A 12371-nucleotide genomic window follows, 5' to 3' on the forward strand; every position below is an offset into this window, starting at 1 on the left:
CCTCGCACTCCTCCTGGCCCCTGGGGTGCCTGCCGGTCCCTGCTCGGCCGGCGCAGACTTTGCACCTTCCCCGAAGGTTTTATTGACTCTGAAGCAAGTGTCAACACAGCAATAGCGGCAGGACCATGACCTCGGACGTGCCAACGCCTGGCTGGACGAGGGAGGGGAAGCGGCCCGGGGTGACCCCACGCACGATGCTGGGGGGCCAGGGCCTGGCTGTGGGGCTGCTTGGTGGGGGTCAGGGCAAGCTGTTTTCCTGGCTTCGGCCGGGCTGGGCTTGGCAGAGTCGTGACTCAGCTTCACAAAAAAAGGAGAGAGGAGAGCACCGGTCCCTCCGTGGGAGTCAGGGTCTGGGGGTCGGGGTCGTGAAACCTCCCCTGCTGGGGACATTTCCAGAGCTGCTTCTGCAACTGCCCGGCAGCGGCATCGCAGGCATTATGAGAAAGGCCTCCCCGAAACATCTGAATCATCTGGTTTGCGGTTAAATCAGGAGCGTTCGCTGCCTCTGGCTGTAAGCTGCCCAGGCGGAGCAGCCCCTCGTTTCCCAGGGAGGGGTGGCAGTGACCCACCACCGGGTGCCAGCCTTCATCCCGGGGTCACCCGGCCCCCCCACAGGCCCCACTCAGGGCAGCGGCCTCGGGGGGGGTTTGGGGGGTCCCACACCACCACCACGTGCACCCGGGCACCGCGCACAGCCACGGCCGGGCGTCCTGGCTCAGACAGGGCCTGTCCCCAAAGCTGCTTCGCACCCTGACCCCAAACCTGATCCCACCCCTGACCCCACCTTGACCCCAGTGCTGGCCCCAACCCTCACCCGTCCCCAAATACAATGCTGGCCCCAACCCGACTCCCACCTTGACCCCTGACCCCCTGTTTACACCCCACTGTGACCTCTGACCCCTAGCCCTCTGCACCTTGACCCCCCACCCTCGACCACACTGCACCCTAATCCTAACCCCTCCCCTGCGCCCCCACCCTACCCTGACCTCTGACCCCGGCACCCCGACCGCTCCCTGAGCTCGCTCCCTGACCCCCTCCTTGACCTTTGACCCCAGCACCCCACCCTGCCCCTCATCCCGACCCCGCACCCTCTCCCAGAGCTCCCTGTCCCTTTAAGGCTCCCTCCGCCGGGGCGCGGTGGGGCCGTACCAACAGCGCCTTCGCAGAGGGGGAATATCTCCACGGGCAGGCGCACTCGCAGCCCATTGGCGGGTGGCGGGGGCGGAGCGTGTCCCCCCCTCGCGCGTGTGCCTGAGTGGTGCGAGCCACCCTACGTGCCGGCCGCGCCGGGGCTACGGGGCGCCGCCGCCGACAGGGTCGGACGGGCCGGGCCAGGCCGGGCCGGGGCGGGGCGGTGGGTGCCGCCGGGGGCCGGGGGCCGGGGGCCGGGGACCGGGGACCGGGGACCGGGGACCGGGGGCCGGGGGCCGGGGGCCGGGACCGGGACCGGGACCGGGATCGGGATCGGGACCGGGACCGGGACCGGGATCGGGATCGGGATGTGTGGGGCCGGGGATCGCGGGCGCCCGTGGTGGGGTTGGAGGCTCCCCGGGGGGAACCAGGGCCCTGGGTCTGTCCCTTGTGGCCGAGGAGGGCCGGTCTCGGACACCTGGGTCCTCTGTGATGGAGAGGGGAGGGCCGGCATCCCCTGGTAGGGGAGGCTGGGATGAGTGGGCCCCATGTTCTATGGGGGGACTGGTGTGACTGACTCCCTGTTATTGGGAGGACTGGGATGACTGGGGTCCCCTGTACGGGGGCGGCTGGTGTGAGCGGTCCCCATGTTATTTGGGGGGAAGTTGATGTGACTGGACCCGCTGTTGTTTGGGGGGGGGGGGGGACTGGGATGCCTAGAGGCCCCTTTTATTTAGGGGGTCTGGTGTGACTGAGCCCCCGTTACTGGGAGGACTGTGGTGACTGGGGGGGTACCCCATCATGCCTGGCTCCCCAGGGGCAGGGGGCTAGCCAGCACCCAGGCGGCAGGGTCCCTTGCAGCGGGGCTGAGGCGGGGGCATGAGGCAGGGTGGGCAGCCTGGGAGGGGGGTGCTCCAGGGTGATGCCCGCCCTGTTTTGCTTCCACAGTGCTGAAGGGTTGCTTATACTTACCCCATCCTAGGCTGTTTGTTGCTGGTTAAAAGCTTTCAATGAACTCATTTTTCTGGCGCTTCTCTGCAGAACATTATTCCTGGCGTTTGACACCTTTGCTGAACACTGGTCTGGTTTGCTGTTGTTCTGCCTATTTCTCTTTATAAACTTCTAGGGTGTTGGAAGACTGTTTGCCCCTGTCTTTTGCTGATGGAATTGCTTTGGAGAGTGAAGTTATTCCCTTGGGGAATGTGCTTGTCAAAGGAAATAATGGAACCCCCCCTGTTTGGGAATATTAAAGCTTGAGGGGGCAGAGAAACCTGGATCGCAGTGTTGGGAGTTAGTCATCAGCGTGGAATTGAGTCTTGGGAAGTTGTCTTACTTGCGGGAGTAACCACAGCTGGTGAGGCTTGGAGTGTGCGGTCTGCCAGTGTTTAGACCACAGGTTAGCTTGGCTTAGCTTTCAGAGTGTGAAAAGAAATAGTAATGCTTAGTGGAATGCATATAGAGAAGAGGGATCACTGAGGTTTTCTGCCTGATCTGAGTGAGTCTGGAAAACTGAAATGGGTTTGTACTTTTGCAGCTCTTTTTAAAAAGCAGAAACATATATCCAGTTGAGAAGCTGGAAAAGCACAAGGAAGGATCATCTCTCTGTTTCTAGATACTGAAGGCAAAACAGTGCTAGTGTTGGTGGGGGCATCCCTTCTTCCATAGTGCTTTATGCTTTGTGTGGACTGTAGTGAGGATTTGTGTGACTTAATATTTTTTGTTAGCCAGCAGAGCTGTGCTTAGTGGGGTGCACTGATGCACTCATCCCTTTTGCTAGGTAGAAGGGAATGTGCTTTCTTCCAGTATTTCTGTAGTTTTCTGAGAAATCCTGATGAGCCGTTGGGCACATGCAAAGCCAACTTGCAGATTACTCTGCTGCAGATGAGGAAATTGATATTTTGTTGAGGAAGGGCTGGTGAGCCAGACCCCTCCTGGAGAACCTGACATTGTCCCAGTACAGCTGTCAGTTTTCCTTCAGATGCATCTTGTGCTGGTTGATTGCACTGAAACAAGATGTGCACGGCACAGAGCGTCTGGATTCGGAGAGTCCTCTGTGTTGCACGTGGATGTGATGGTGCACAAGAACTATATTTGCTAAACACTTTCTATAAAGCAGTGAAGAAGCAGGGAGGATACTGGTGCTACAGGAAAAAAAAATTGACGCAACTGAGCACTTTCTTTTAATCTTCACCTTACATCTTGCAGAGTAAGGTGAAGAGTGGGCAGGAAGGAGGAGGTAGTGTCATACAGCTGGCTTAACCCTCTGTTAATTTGTCCTGCTCTAACTGACAGAGTAAAACCTCTTGCTTTGTCATTACTTTGCAGTTGCCTCCTGTTCAGTCAATAATCTCGAGATGGTGCCTTCTGGGTAGCCACGGTTGAGCAAGTAAGTGCCTTCTGCAACTTTTATTTTGTTTCTTCCAAAGCAGCTGGAGGAGCTCGACGGGGCCATACGACCAAAACTCCTTGTCTTGTTTTGAGGGAGGCTTTCCCTGCTGCTCGCCGCCGTTCGTGCTGGAGCTCACAGGCCCCGTCAGCGCTTGCTTGCAGAACCGTAGGTGCAAGGTAACCTCTTTCTTTTGAGCATCGCAGGTTGTGGAGCATCTGTGGGTGCAGTTGGGTTTGGGGAGGGCGGCTGGCAGTGAGAGCTGACAGGCCAGGAGCTGGGAGCGATGGTTTCTTTACCTAGTTCACCCGCTGCAAAAGTGGCATGTGGAACTGTGTCCAGACTGAAATCCCATTTGATCTTTACTCTCTCCTTTGGCTGTTGTGACGCAGCCAAGATAATGTGTTTGCTTGATCCTGAAGGACTAGGGAAAAGGCTTCCCTGCTCAGGTCTGCGCTCCTGCCATGTCCTCCCAATCCCTTTCCCCTGATATAAAAGAAAGCCACCTGGCAGTTACCTCTGCTGACACTGAGCTTTGTTCGTTTCCTGACATGGGCTCTCCTACTTCTAAAAAATTTGTAGAACTTGCATAAGTTGCTTTCCTAAAGTGATCTTTTGATCCGAGTGGTGAGATTACTTTATACACACTATTGTTGAGAGTGAGTCATGAGCCCTCCAGTGACAGGTGCACCTCTGCCAAGATTGGTTTTTTATAAAGTTTGAAATTTCATATGTCGGAACAAATAATTACAGGCTGCTTGTAATCTCTTGTTGCTTCTCCCCAAGTGAACATTCAAGTCAATTGTGTGCTGTTGATCGCTCATGGAGTCTGGAAAGAGCGAAAGAGGAGCGCTTGTATTTCCAGTGGCTTCTCTAGAGCCACAGATCCAAAGAGTGACTGAGTTTGACCTATAGTGGCAGATTACGGTGGTATTTTTGCTTAATTACCAGCCACTTCTAGGCCTGCAGTTATTCCTTTGCAAGGAATAGAGTTATTGACTCATTTTCCTTTCCGTTCTCGCTGTATGGAGTAGAAGATGGGGAGGTTCAGAGTTAAAGACGGGGTTGGATTTTTCTCCTTGGAAAATCTGGCTCTGGCAGCGCATGTGCAAGTCTGTCAGGAAGGTTTAGTAACTAGCTTGGGGAGTTGGTAGGTTTGTCTTTGCGGTGCTGGCAAGTATGCTGGATCTTGCTGCATGGTTGCTTGTGAAATGCATCTGTTGACTTGCTTTCATGGGTCGTTGCTAGCATCTCTCAGTTCGAGCTAACTCCAAGCTTTGGAAGAGCAAGCTGATAAAATGCCTGCAAGGATTGTGCAAGCCCTGGTTGTGTAACAGGGCTGTATGCGTAGCCACTGGAGGTAAGAGGAGCAGTTTGTGTTACAAAGGGAAAGAAAAATCCTGTGTCAAGTATCTTCTGTTTATGTTGACGGTACTGGAGTGGGAGTATGGAGTTGGAGAGCTGCAGTTTTTGCAACTCAGGGTCAGCCTTTCAGCCTGTGACCCCACTTACTCCCTGCCTGACTTGTCTGTTGTCCTGTGGCCTGGTGTCCCTTTTCGGCACAGGGATACCTGCTTTGGATACTGGATTGATGTTCTGGTGTCTGCTGGTGCACGCGGTTGTGTGTGATTGCAGGGGACTGGGCTGGGTAGCGGTCTGTATTTCACAAGTGTTCAAGAAAGTAAAATCCAGCTCAGATTGCCTTGCCCATAGCAGGCAGGGAGCTTCATAGGGTGACTGCACACACTTCTAATAGAGCAGCCAGATGTGGAGCCTGGGTCTGGGACCAGGAGGACAGCTCTCTTGCTGAGCTACCACGTGACGTAAGGATTGTGCAGTAACACCTCCTTCCCTCACAGCAACGTAGGAAACAGGCATGTAGTGTCTGAAAAGCTCTCGCATCCTCAGAGGAAAGCTACCTTATAAATACAAAATGTCCTGGTTCCATACAAACAGTGCTTGGTTTTCTTTAAATGAATAAATCCCCCAAACATACTGCTCTGATTGGAGGTCTTTACAGTTCTTAAACCTTTGCAGGATCTATTTAACCATGTGTCTCTGATGCTTTTCCAGCTGTCAGTTTCAATGGAAACCTTCCAGATGAAAAGGGGGTTGAGGGTTTTGCTGTCCAAACTCTTCCTGGTGGAAGAGGTCAAAGTCTGTGGCTGCCAAACCTGTCCATAGTGCTCCCCTCCCTGTAGTGGCTGCAGGCAAAATCACGGCTTGTCACACAAACCCTCAACAAATGCAGGCAGGGGCTAAGCAAATGGCCTGTTTGGGGAAAGTGAACTTCCACCTGTGGCAGCATTGGGTAAAACACTTGCAGAAGAGGCTGCTGAAAAAATACCGTATTTCCCTCTTGATCTTAAAAAAACATCTTCAGCAGGAGCTGAACCATGCAAAATGCATGCCTGAATGGGTTGCCTCTGAGATTTTGCAGCATAGCCCTCTGAGCTGTTGGTTTGACTGAGTAGTGCCTACAGTAGTTGGTAATAAGGTGGTCTAAAACTCCTGCAGACTTGTCCCAACTCCTGAACATTGGTGGTGTTGAGACCCCTGTTCCTCTCTCAAACAATGCCTGAAGTGTGGTGCTCTAAATTTGTCCCTCCCTGGGAGGGGAGGGTGCGGAACAGTATTAGCAGGGGGTTCAGTTTACCTGCCATTCTCAGGTTTTGTTTATCCTGTAGTCTTGAACACTTGTTTTTTTGTGCTGGCTCATGTTAATCTCCGTGAAGGAAGGTGTTCAGGTGCCTAAGCTGGTGAGATGCCCCACATCCTTGTTTAAAGGTTGAGAGACGGGCTTTTATCTGGTGAAAGAAAGTGTGCAAATTCAGTAATTCTGGGTTGCTTTCTTTTGAGGCAACTTGGCAAGTTTGAATTCATTTTTGTGTTGGATAATACTTGATAAGTCCTTTTGTTCAGCGTACTGGGCTTACCACATAGCCCTACCTTGGTATACCCATAGCGTAGAGTTGCTTTCTGCCTCAATAAAACCATTCCTCTTGTTGTTCTCTTCCTTGCTTTTACAGCTGCTCTGCTGTCCTTGAATAAGGACCTATTGGCCAAAAAAAAATAACATGCAAGTGTGACAGTGAAAGCTCAAATATGCCGTGTTTCAAGCTCCAGACTGACTGATGCACGCTCCACATGTGTCTCATGCCTAAAATAGAAGTTCTGCCGACGTCTGAGCCGGTGTGTCAAGGTCTGGCTAGAAGAGACCTTGCACAGTGAGAGTAATTTGTTCTGTTTCACCAAAAAACCAGCTTTGAGTTGGGTGTGTGTTTCTTACCCCTGCTCGAGGTGCTGCTGCAGCCAAGTCCTCTGTTTAGGTGGGGGGTTCCAAGTTGCTGGAAGTGACGAGAGGCCCACGGAGAGTCACTTTCCCAGTATTGCGTGAAAAAGAGACTGCTGCTTTCCACCCTTCTTTACTGAGCTGATGGTGGTTAATGGGAAGTTGTGGGATGTGCTGGGATGTTTTTTTACGTATGTGGGAAGAAAGTGATACAGAAGTGCTAGGCGTAGTGAGCCTTCATGCGTAGTGAAAGCTAAACCTTGTTGTTGTGGGCATTGGTGAAAGTCAGCCCTGGATCACCGCTTGTTATTGCTGTGATGAGGAAAGCATGCCTTTGGCTCACCATGTGCAGCGGCCGCCCTGTTTCACAGCGAGCCCCAACACTGGTGCTCGAGCTGAGGCTGATGGAGCGAGGAAGCTGTGAGGTCTCCCACCATGCCTGCTTTCCCCAGCGCAGCCCCCAGGAGCCCAGGAACTCGCCTGTAGTGTGGTCCCACGCAAAGCAGGGAGCCTGTGCAGACCAGACCAAGCACAGCCACTCATCTGGGCGGACCAAAGGCCTCTTACTGAGAGGAAACGCGATCTCTGCGCGGCAGAGCTGCAGAGAAAAGGCTAATCCAAGGGCTGTTGAAGGCAATGTTAAATAACCTGGATCTGAGTGCCAGCTTCAGTGGTCCGCTTTTGTTTTGGAAAGGACCACTTTTCTTGCCAGGTCTCCTTTTACTGAAAAGGAAGGGAAAAAGAGCTAATTTGAGACTTGTTGAGGCCAGTAACTGGCACAGGCTGATGTAAACAGAATTTCTTATTCTAATCGGTTGCATTCATATCCGAAGAGGAACAAGAGAAATCTGGTTTTGCCCCAAGGGTCTCCTGGCCTAATACCACACACTAGCATGCAGGAAAGTCTTCACTGCAGTGAGATTCAGAAGAGACTGGGCACAGAAATCTCTGGTTTAAAACTGTAGGGTTTTTTTGTGAGGCTTCTTCTTGAGGCTGGTCATGTCCCTGATATGTGTTGTGCCATATGCCATGCCGTGCAAGGATGGTCAGCACGAGAGAAAGGGTGATCCCAGGGGCAGGCCAGGCATGTGGTGGGGAGGGGGGTCTGGTCATGGACACCCTCCTGCACCTAGGGAATTCAGGTTGGTCCCTCTCAATCAGAAAGATGGCTGTGGCAGATCTTGTGGTAATGCTGACATCCCCAGCTGTGCAGAGCTTCCAGTGCTAGAAATTGGCACAGCTGTGTTTCCGCTTTGTTCGCTAATGCAATGCAAGTGCTGAGTCAGTGACACGAGGGTCATCATCATGTGGCTGCAGAGAGCAAGAAGAGTGCTCCGCCAGGTTGGCTCTGCCAGCAGTGCCCCTTTGTCCCCTTCCCTGGTGCGGCTGTGCAGGGCTTTTACTGGGAGTCTGACTTGAGAAAGCCAGTCTGAAAGAACCGGTAGCTTTTTGAGTGTGTGCTGCTGTTAGATGTGGTGGTGACTTGCATGGATTCCCGTTTACAAGAAACCAGAAGGCAGTCCTTTGGTAAGTGTCCTTGCTGGGTGTGAATGGGGTGGCTAGCATGGAGGAACTGGGCACTGCGGGGCTTGTGTTGGCGGCGTGATGGCGTTGCTGCGCGATGTGTGGCGAGCTCGTTCCTGCAGGCATGGTTTGACTTCAGACTGGCTACCTGGTGTCCCTGCTAGCATCTCTCTGAGACAGCCTGGACCTTGCTGTGGGCTGGGCAAGGCTTGGCTGTCTGCGCCATGCTGAGCATCCTTTGAACGGTGCCTGGCATTGGTGCGAGGGTTGGGTGACAGTGGCTAATGGCATTGCATGCGTTCATGTCACTCAATTCCTCATTTGACTTGGTTGTCACAGATTTTTGTCCGCACGTACTGCAAAATAGAGCTGCTGCCTGCAGCTCCTGTGTTTATCTGCAGGTGTCCAAAGAGTGCTGCTGCCGCTTGGTTCCCGTTAGGAAAACTGGCTGTTTCAATAAGCTCAGGGCCATGGGAGATGGGGGTGCAGCCTCTGTACTGCCCCATGCCAGGGCAGGCAGAGTCCATAGGGCACAGCAGGATTTGTGCCTATCACTGTGTGGGTGTACAGGGATTGTGGGGAGCCCTCTCTGCTGTGTTGAGCTGAACTCGGGGGCTTCTTGGTGCTACAGGTTGTGATCAGCTGGAGCCTGGGGATCGGGTTATTGGAGGTGGGAGCAGTGAGCAGCCCGGGCCTGTGCTTGGTCAGCAGTCTTCCTTCTCCTTTCCCTCTCATGTGAGCAGGGCTGATGCTGTGGGTTGTGGCGTGGTTATGAAGGCACAGGGCTAGGTCACTCATTTTTGGAGCAAGAGTCACAGGCTGCAGTCCTGATCTGGGACCAGGAAGCCAAACTGTCCTGAGATACTTGAAACTCATCCCAAGCATTTTATAAATAAAAGGCTACTTCAACTCAAAGAGCCAACTTCCTGCCCAGATCGACAACTTAGCTTCAGAGACAAGGCTTTTTGGTCACAAGAAGATGCTGCAATGTGACTTGGAGGAATGTCCTTGTATTTGGCAGAAAGGGAGACCTCCCAGCCATGTTTCATGACTATGATGCTGTGCCTGCCAGCTGGAGTTGAGGGCTGCAGCGTGCTTTTGGGGGCATCTGCTCCACCATCTCCTAATGCTGCCATTGGCTGTGTGCAAGAGAGGGGAAAGAATGGATCTCTTCGGGTTGCTGATCACTTGGCTTTTAAGGCACTCCCCATCCCATCTTGTTTGTTGTGATACTATTTTTATTTATATTTTAATTTTTTTAATGCTATGATGTGATAGCACCTTTTGTCCACGTGGAAAATGTGGGGAATTTGAGGATGCCTGACACTGACAGTGCTTCCAGTCCTTTGCTTGAGATGTGCATGAGACGTAGGAATATGGTTTTTAATATGAGAAGGAAGTGCATCTGTTTGGCAGCATGGAGATGTGCAGAGAGGGTCCCCGGTGATTTGAATGATTGCGAATCAAGCAACTTCCCAGGTTTAGAAGCTGCATTCAGAAGCTGAAAAGCTGCGCTAAAATATAGCATCACTTGATTGCAATCTTTCAAAATGTTGTGACTTTTCTGTGTGACATAGGTGCCTCACATCTCGGCTGAGACTGGTTGCTTTACACCAGATACTGTGTGCATAAACAAGGATCCAGGAACTGCAGCCATGATTTAAAAAAAAAAAAGGGGAAATGGAGGTCTGTCTTGTCTTGATTGAAGACATAATAAACAATGGGCATAAAGTAACTACCTTTGAAACTGGTGTCAGGGGAACTTTTACTTCTGCATCATAAATTTCTTTTCCCCTTTAAAACCCTGATCTGGTTCTATTGGGGTCCTTCCAGAGACTGCAGGATTTCCAGGATAGCTAAATTCCAAATAAGAGTCAGGTTTCTTTTCACTGGAAGTTAGAAAAGGACACGTATTTGAAAATGAATTGCTGTGAACTTCTGGAAAATAATTGTTACAGCCAACTAGGTCAGACTGAGATAAATTGAGGAATAATCTTCCTGTGCTAGGTGAAGTGAGTTAAATAGTTCCTGAGTTATGACAACTCTTTAAAAAAAGAAGTGTGAGGTCTAATTCCACATCCTTTGCCTTTCTCTTGATATATCTAAGCAAACCTTTTCCTAAGGGTGGGGAGCAAAAAGAAGAACCTGTAGCTGTGATATAGGACTTGAATAACTAAATGTCCAGGACCAGATGGAGCCCATCATCAAAATTAAAGCAGTTCTTGTGTCTTTGGTTCCATCACTAGAGAACAACTGTCCTTCCTTCCAGAGTTAGAGGTCAGTATATAACCTTTATGCTGTGGGACTTGTGAATGGAGAGGGGAGACCAAGCCAAGACTCTGGTCCATGCACCAGACTCATAAGCCTCCAGAAATGGTGCTCTTCCCTCTGGCTATGGGTGCGGGGAGTTAGTGGGTGGTCTGGCTGCTGCTGCAGCTGTAGGGTTCCCCTTTGAAATGCTGGAGAGCTGCAGTGTGGTGAAGGCCAGGAGATAGTATGGCTTCCTCCCCTGCATCTGTCCATGCTGCATTCCTGGGAGCTTCATTCCTGAGGATGCGTCTTTCCAAGGCGTCACTGCTTGGGAGAGCAGACCACCTCCCGAGGCTTCAAAAAGCAAAACCCCTCATGGCTGCTGCTTGTCCCCTCTGTTCTGGGAGGCCAGAAGCTCTGCTGCTTTGGGCATGGCAATAATTGCTGCTGGAGACATAGCCCTCACTTTGCTGATGAGCCCAGGAACTCATTCTCTCGTCCTGTGTAAGGGCAGCTGGCAAATATCCATGTCTGAGCTATCGGCAGCTGGGAGGGGAGTTGCTGTGGGGCCAAGCATATGCAGCCTATAAGCGTTCCACCCTGGGCTGGCTGCCACTCACCAAAGATGTGTCTAGCTTGAAACTCTCCTCCCCATGCAGTTTATTACAAGAGATACTGCTGTGCTTTGTGCAAAGAGGCTTTCCTAGGGCTTGGCTGCTGTGAGTGCTAGATTTGGTGCTCAGAAGGGAAGGTGTGCATCTGCTGCCCCAAACCAGCTTAGTGTGGTCTCCAGCCTTGGTTTTTTTTATGGCTTCCTCTAAGCAAAGGTTTGTCATTACCTTATGTACCATGGGAAAGGGCTTGTCAAGGAAAGTGGGTGAAAGAAAGGCTGTTGCTGAGGATAAACTTACTGACGTGGCCATCACTGCCCTGTATGAGTGGAACCGATCACCCTCATGTAATTTGGGCAATGGAAGCTGGCACTGAAAAAAATGCACCTTGCAGTATTGGAGATGTTTATCGAGGCAGCCTACTGCCTGTGTTCGGGCACTGCTTCCTCCATCTCTTTGCAGAAGAGTTGGGGCCGTGCTGTGCATAAGCAGCAGCTGAGGCTCCCTGGGGAAGCATTGACCAGCAACCCTCAGGGGTTCTTTGCCCCGAGACTTAATGAGCAATTCAAGTGATGAGAGACAGCAAGAACCAAAATTGTGTGTGAGAGGATGGGTCATCTGGCAGTTTTTGATTGAGATCTTCCTACAGATGAGGTGGGGTGGCAGTGACGAGGAGAAGAGCTTGCAATTAAAACTTCTGAGGTTTTACTGGGAGTGAAGGCAATAAACCAGCAACTTTTTTCCCCCTACTGGTTCATTTCCTTGGTGTCAGTTGCCAGACCAGCTCCTTGGTGATTTACTGGAACTGAATAAGGAGGAGGTGAGGCACCCTGCTGGGAGCTGTGCCTTTTTGCCAACTAAGCTCCAGTTGTGGAGGCTTTAACTAACAGTTTAGTCTACAGTTGTACAGAAATAACACACAGCTCTTGCCTGGCTCTGAGATCCAGTGATGGAAAGCCTGTCTGCAAGGCGGGAGGACGGGGTGACCTGCCTGATGGAGAGGAATGGGCAATTTGCTTGTCTGCAGTCTCATCACTCGCATTTTTCTTCCAACTCCCTGCTTAGCGTCATCTCTGGGAACCTAATGCGTGGTGTTTTAGTACCCTTCGTACTACAGTCACTTGCCAAGTTTTCCACCAAATTAAACTTCTTGTGGGGTCGAGAACTAGTTGGGCTG

At 51.8% G+C, this 12371-nt stretch overlaps 1 protein-coding gene across 2 annotated transcripts in view; it reads left to right on the forward strand.

Annotated features, from left to right (window-relative positions):
• Window positions 1-3557: 3557 nt before the first annotated feature.
• POR (cytochrome p450 oxidoreductase) overlaps window positions 3558-12371 on the forward strand; it is a 28818-nt gene continuing 20004 nt past the window's right edge. Inside the window, exon 1 of one of the 2 annotated variants that reach the window (XM_069791384.1) lies at window positions 3558-3696. Coding sequence is in view for 1 of the 2 variants with exons in the window: in XM_069791383.1 (XP_069647484.1) it covers window positions 8297-8336 (40 nt within the window). In the remaining variant the exon portion in view is untranslated. Of the gene's footprint in view, window positions 3697-8154; window positions 8337-12371 lie in introns of those variants that run through there. The other variant, XM_069791383.1, reaches the window with a different exon arrangement.

Source organism: Haliaeetus albicilla, chromosome 9 (genome assembly GCF_947461875.1).
Source record: "Haliaeetus albicilla chromosome 9, bHalAlb1.1, whole genome shotgun sequence".
Lineage (NCBI taxonomy): Eukaryota > Metazoa > Chordata > Aves > Accipitriformes > Accipitridae > Haliaeetus > Haliaeetus albicilla.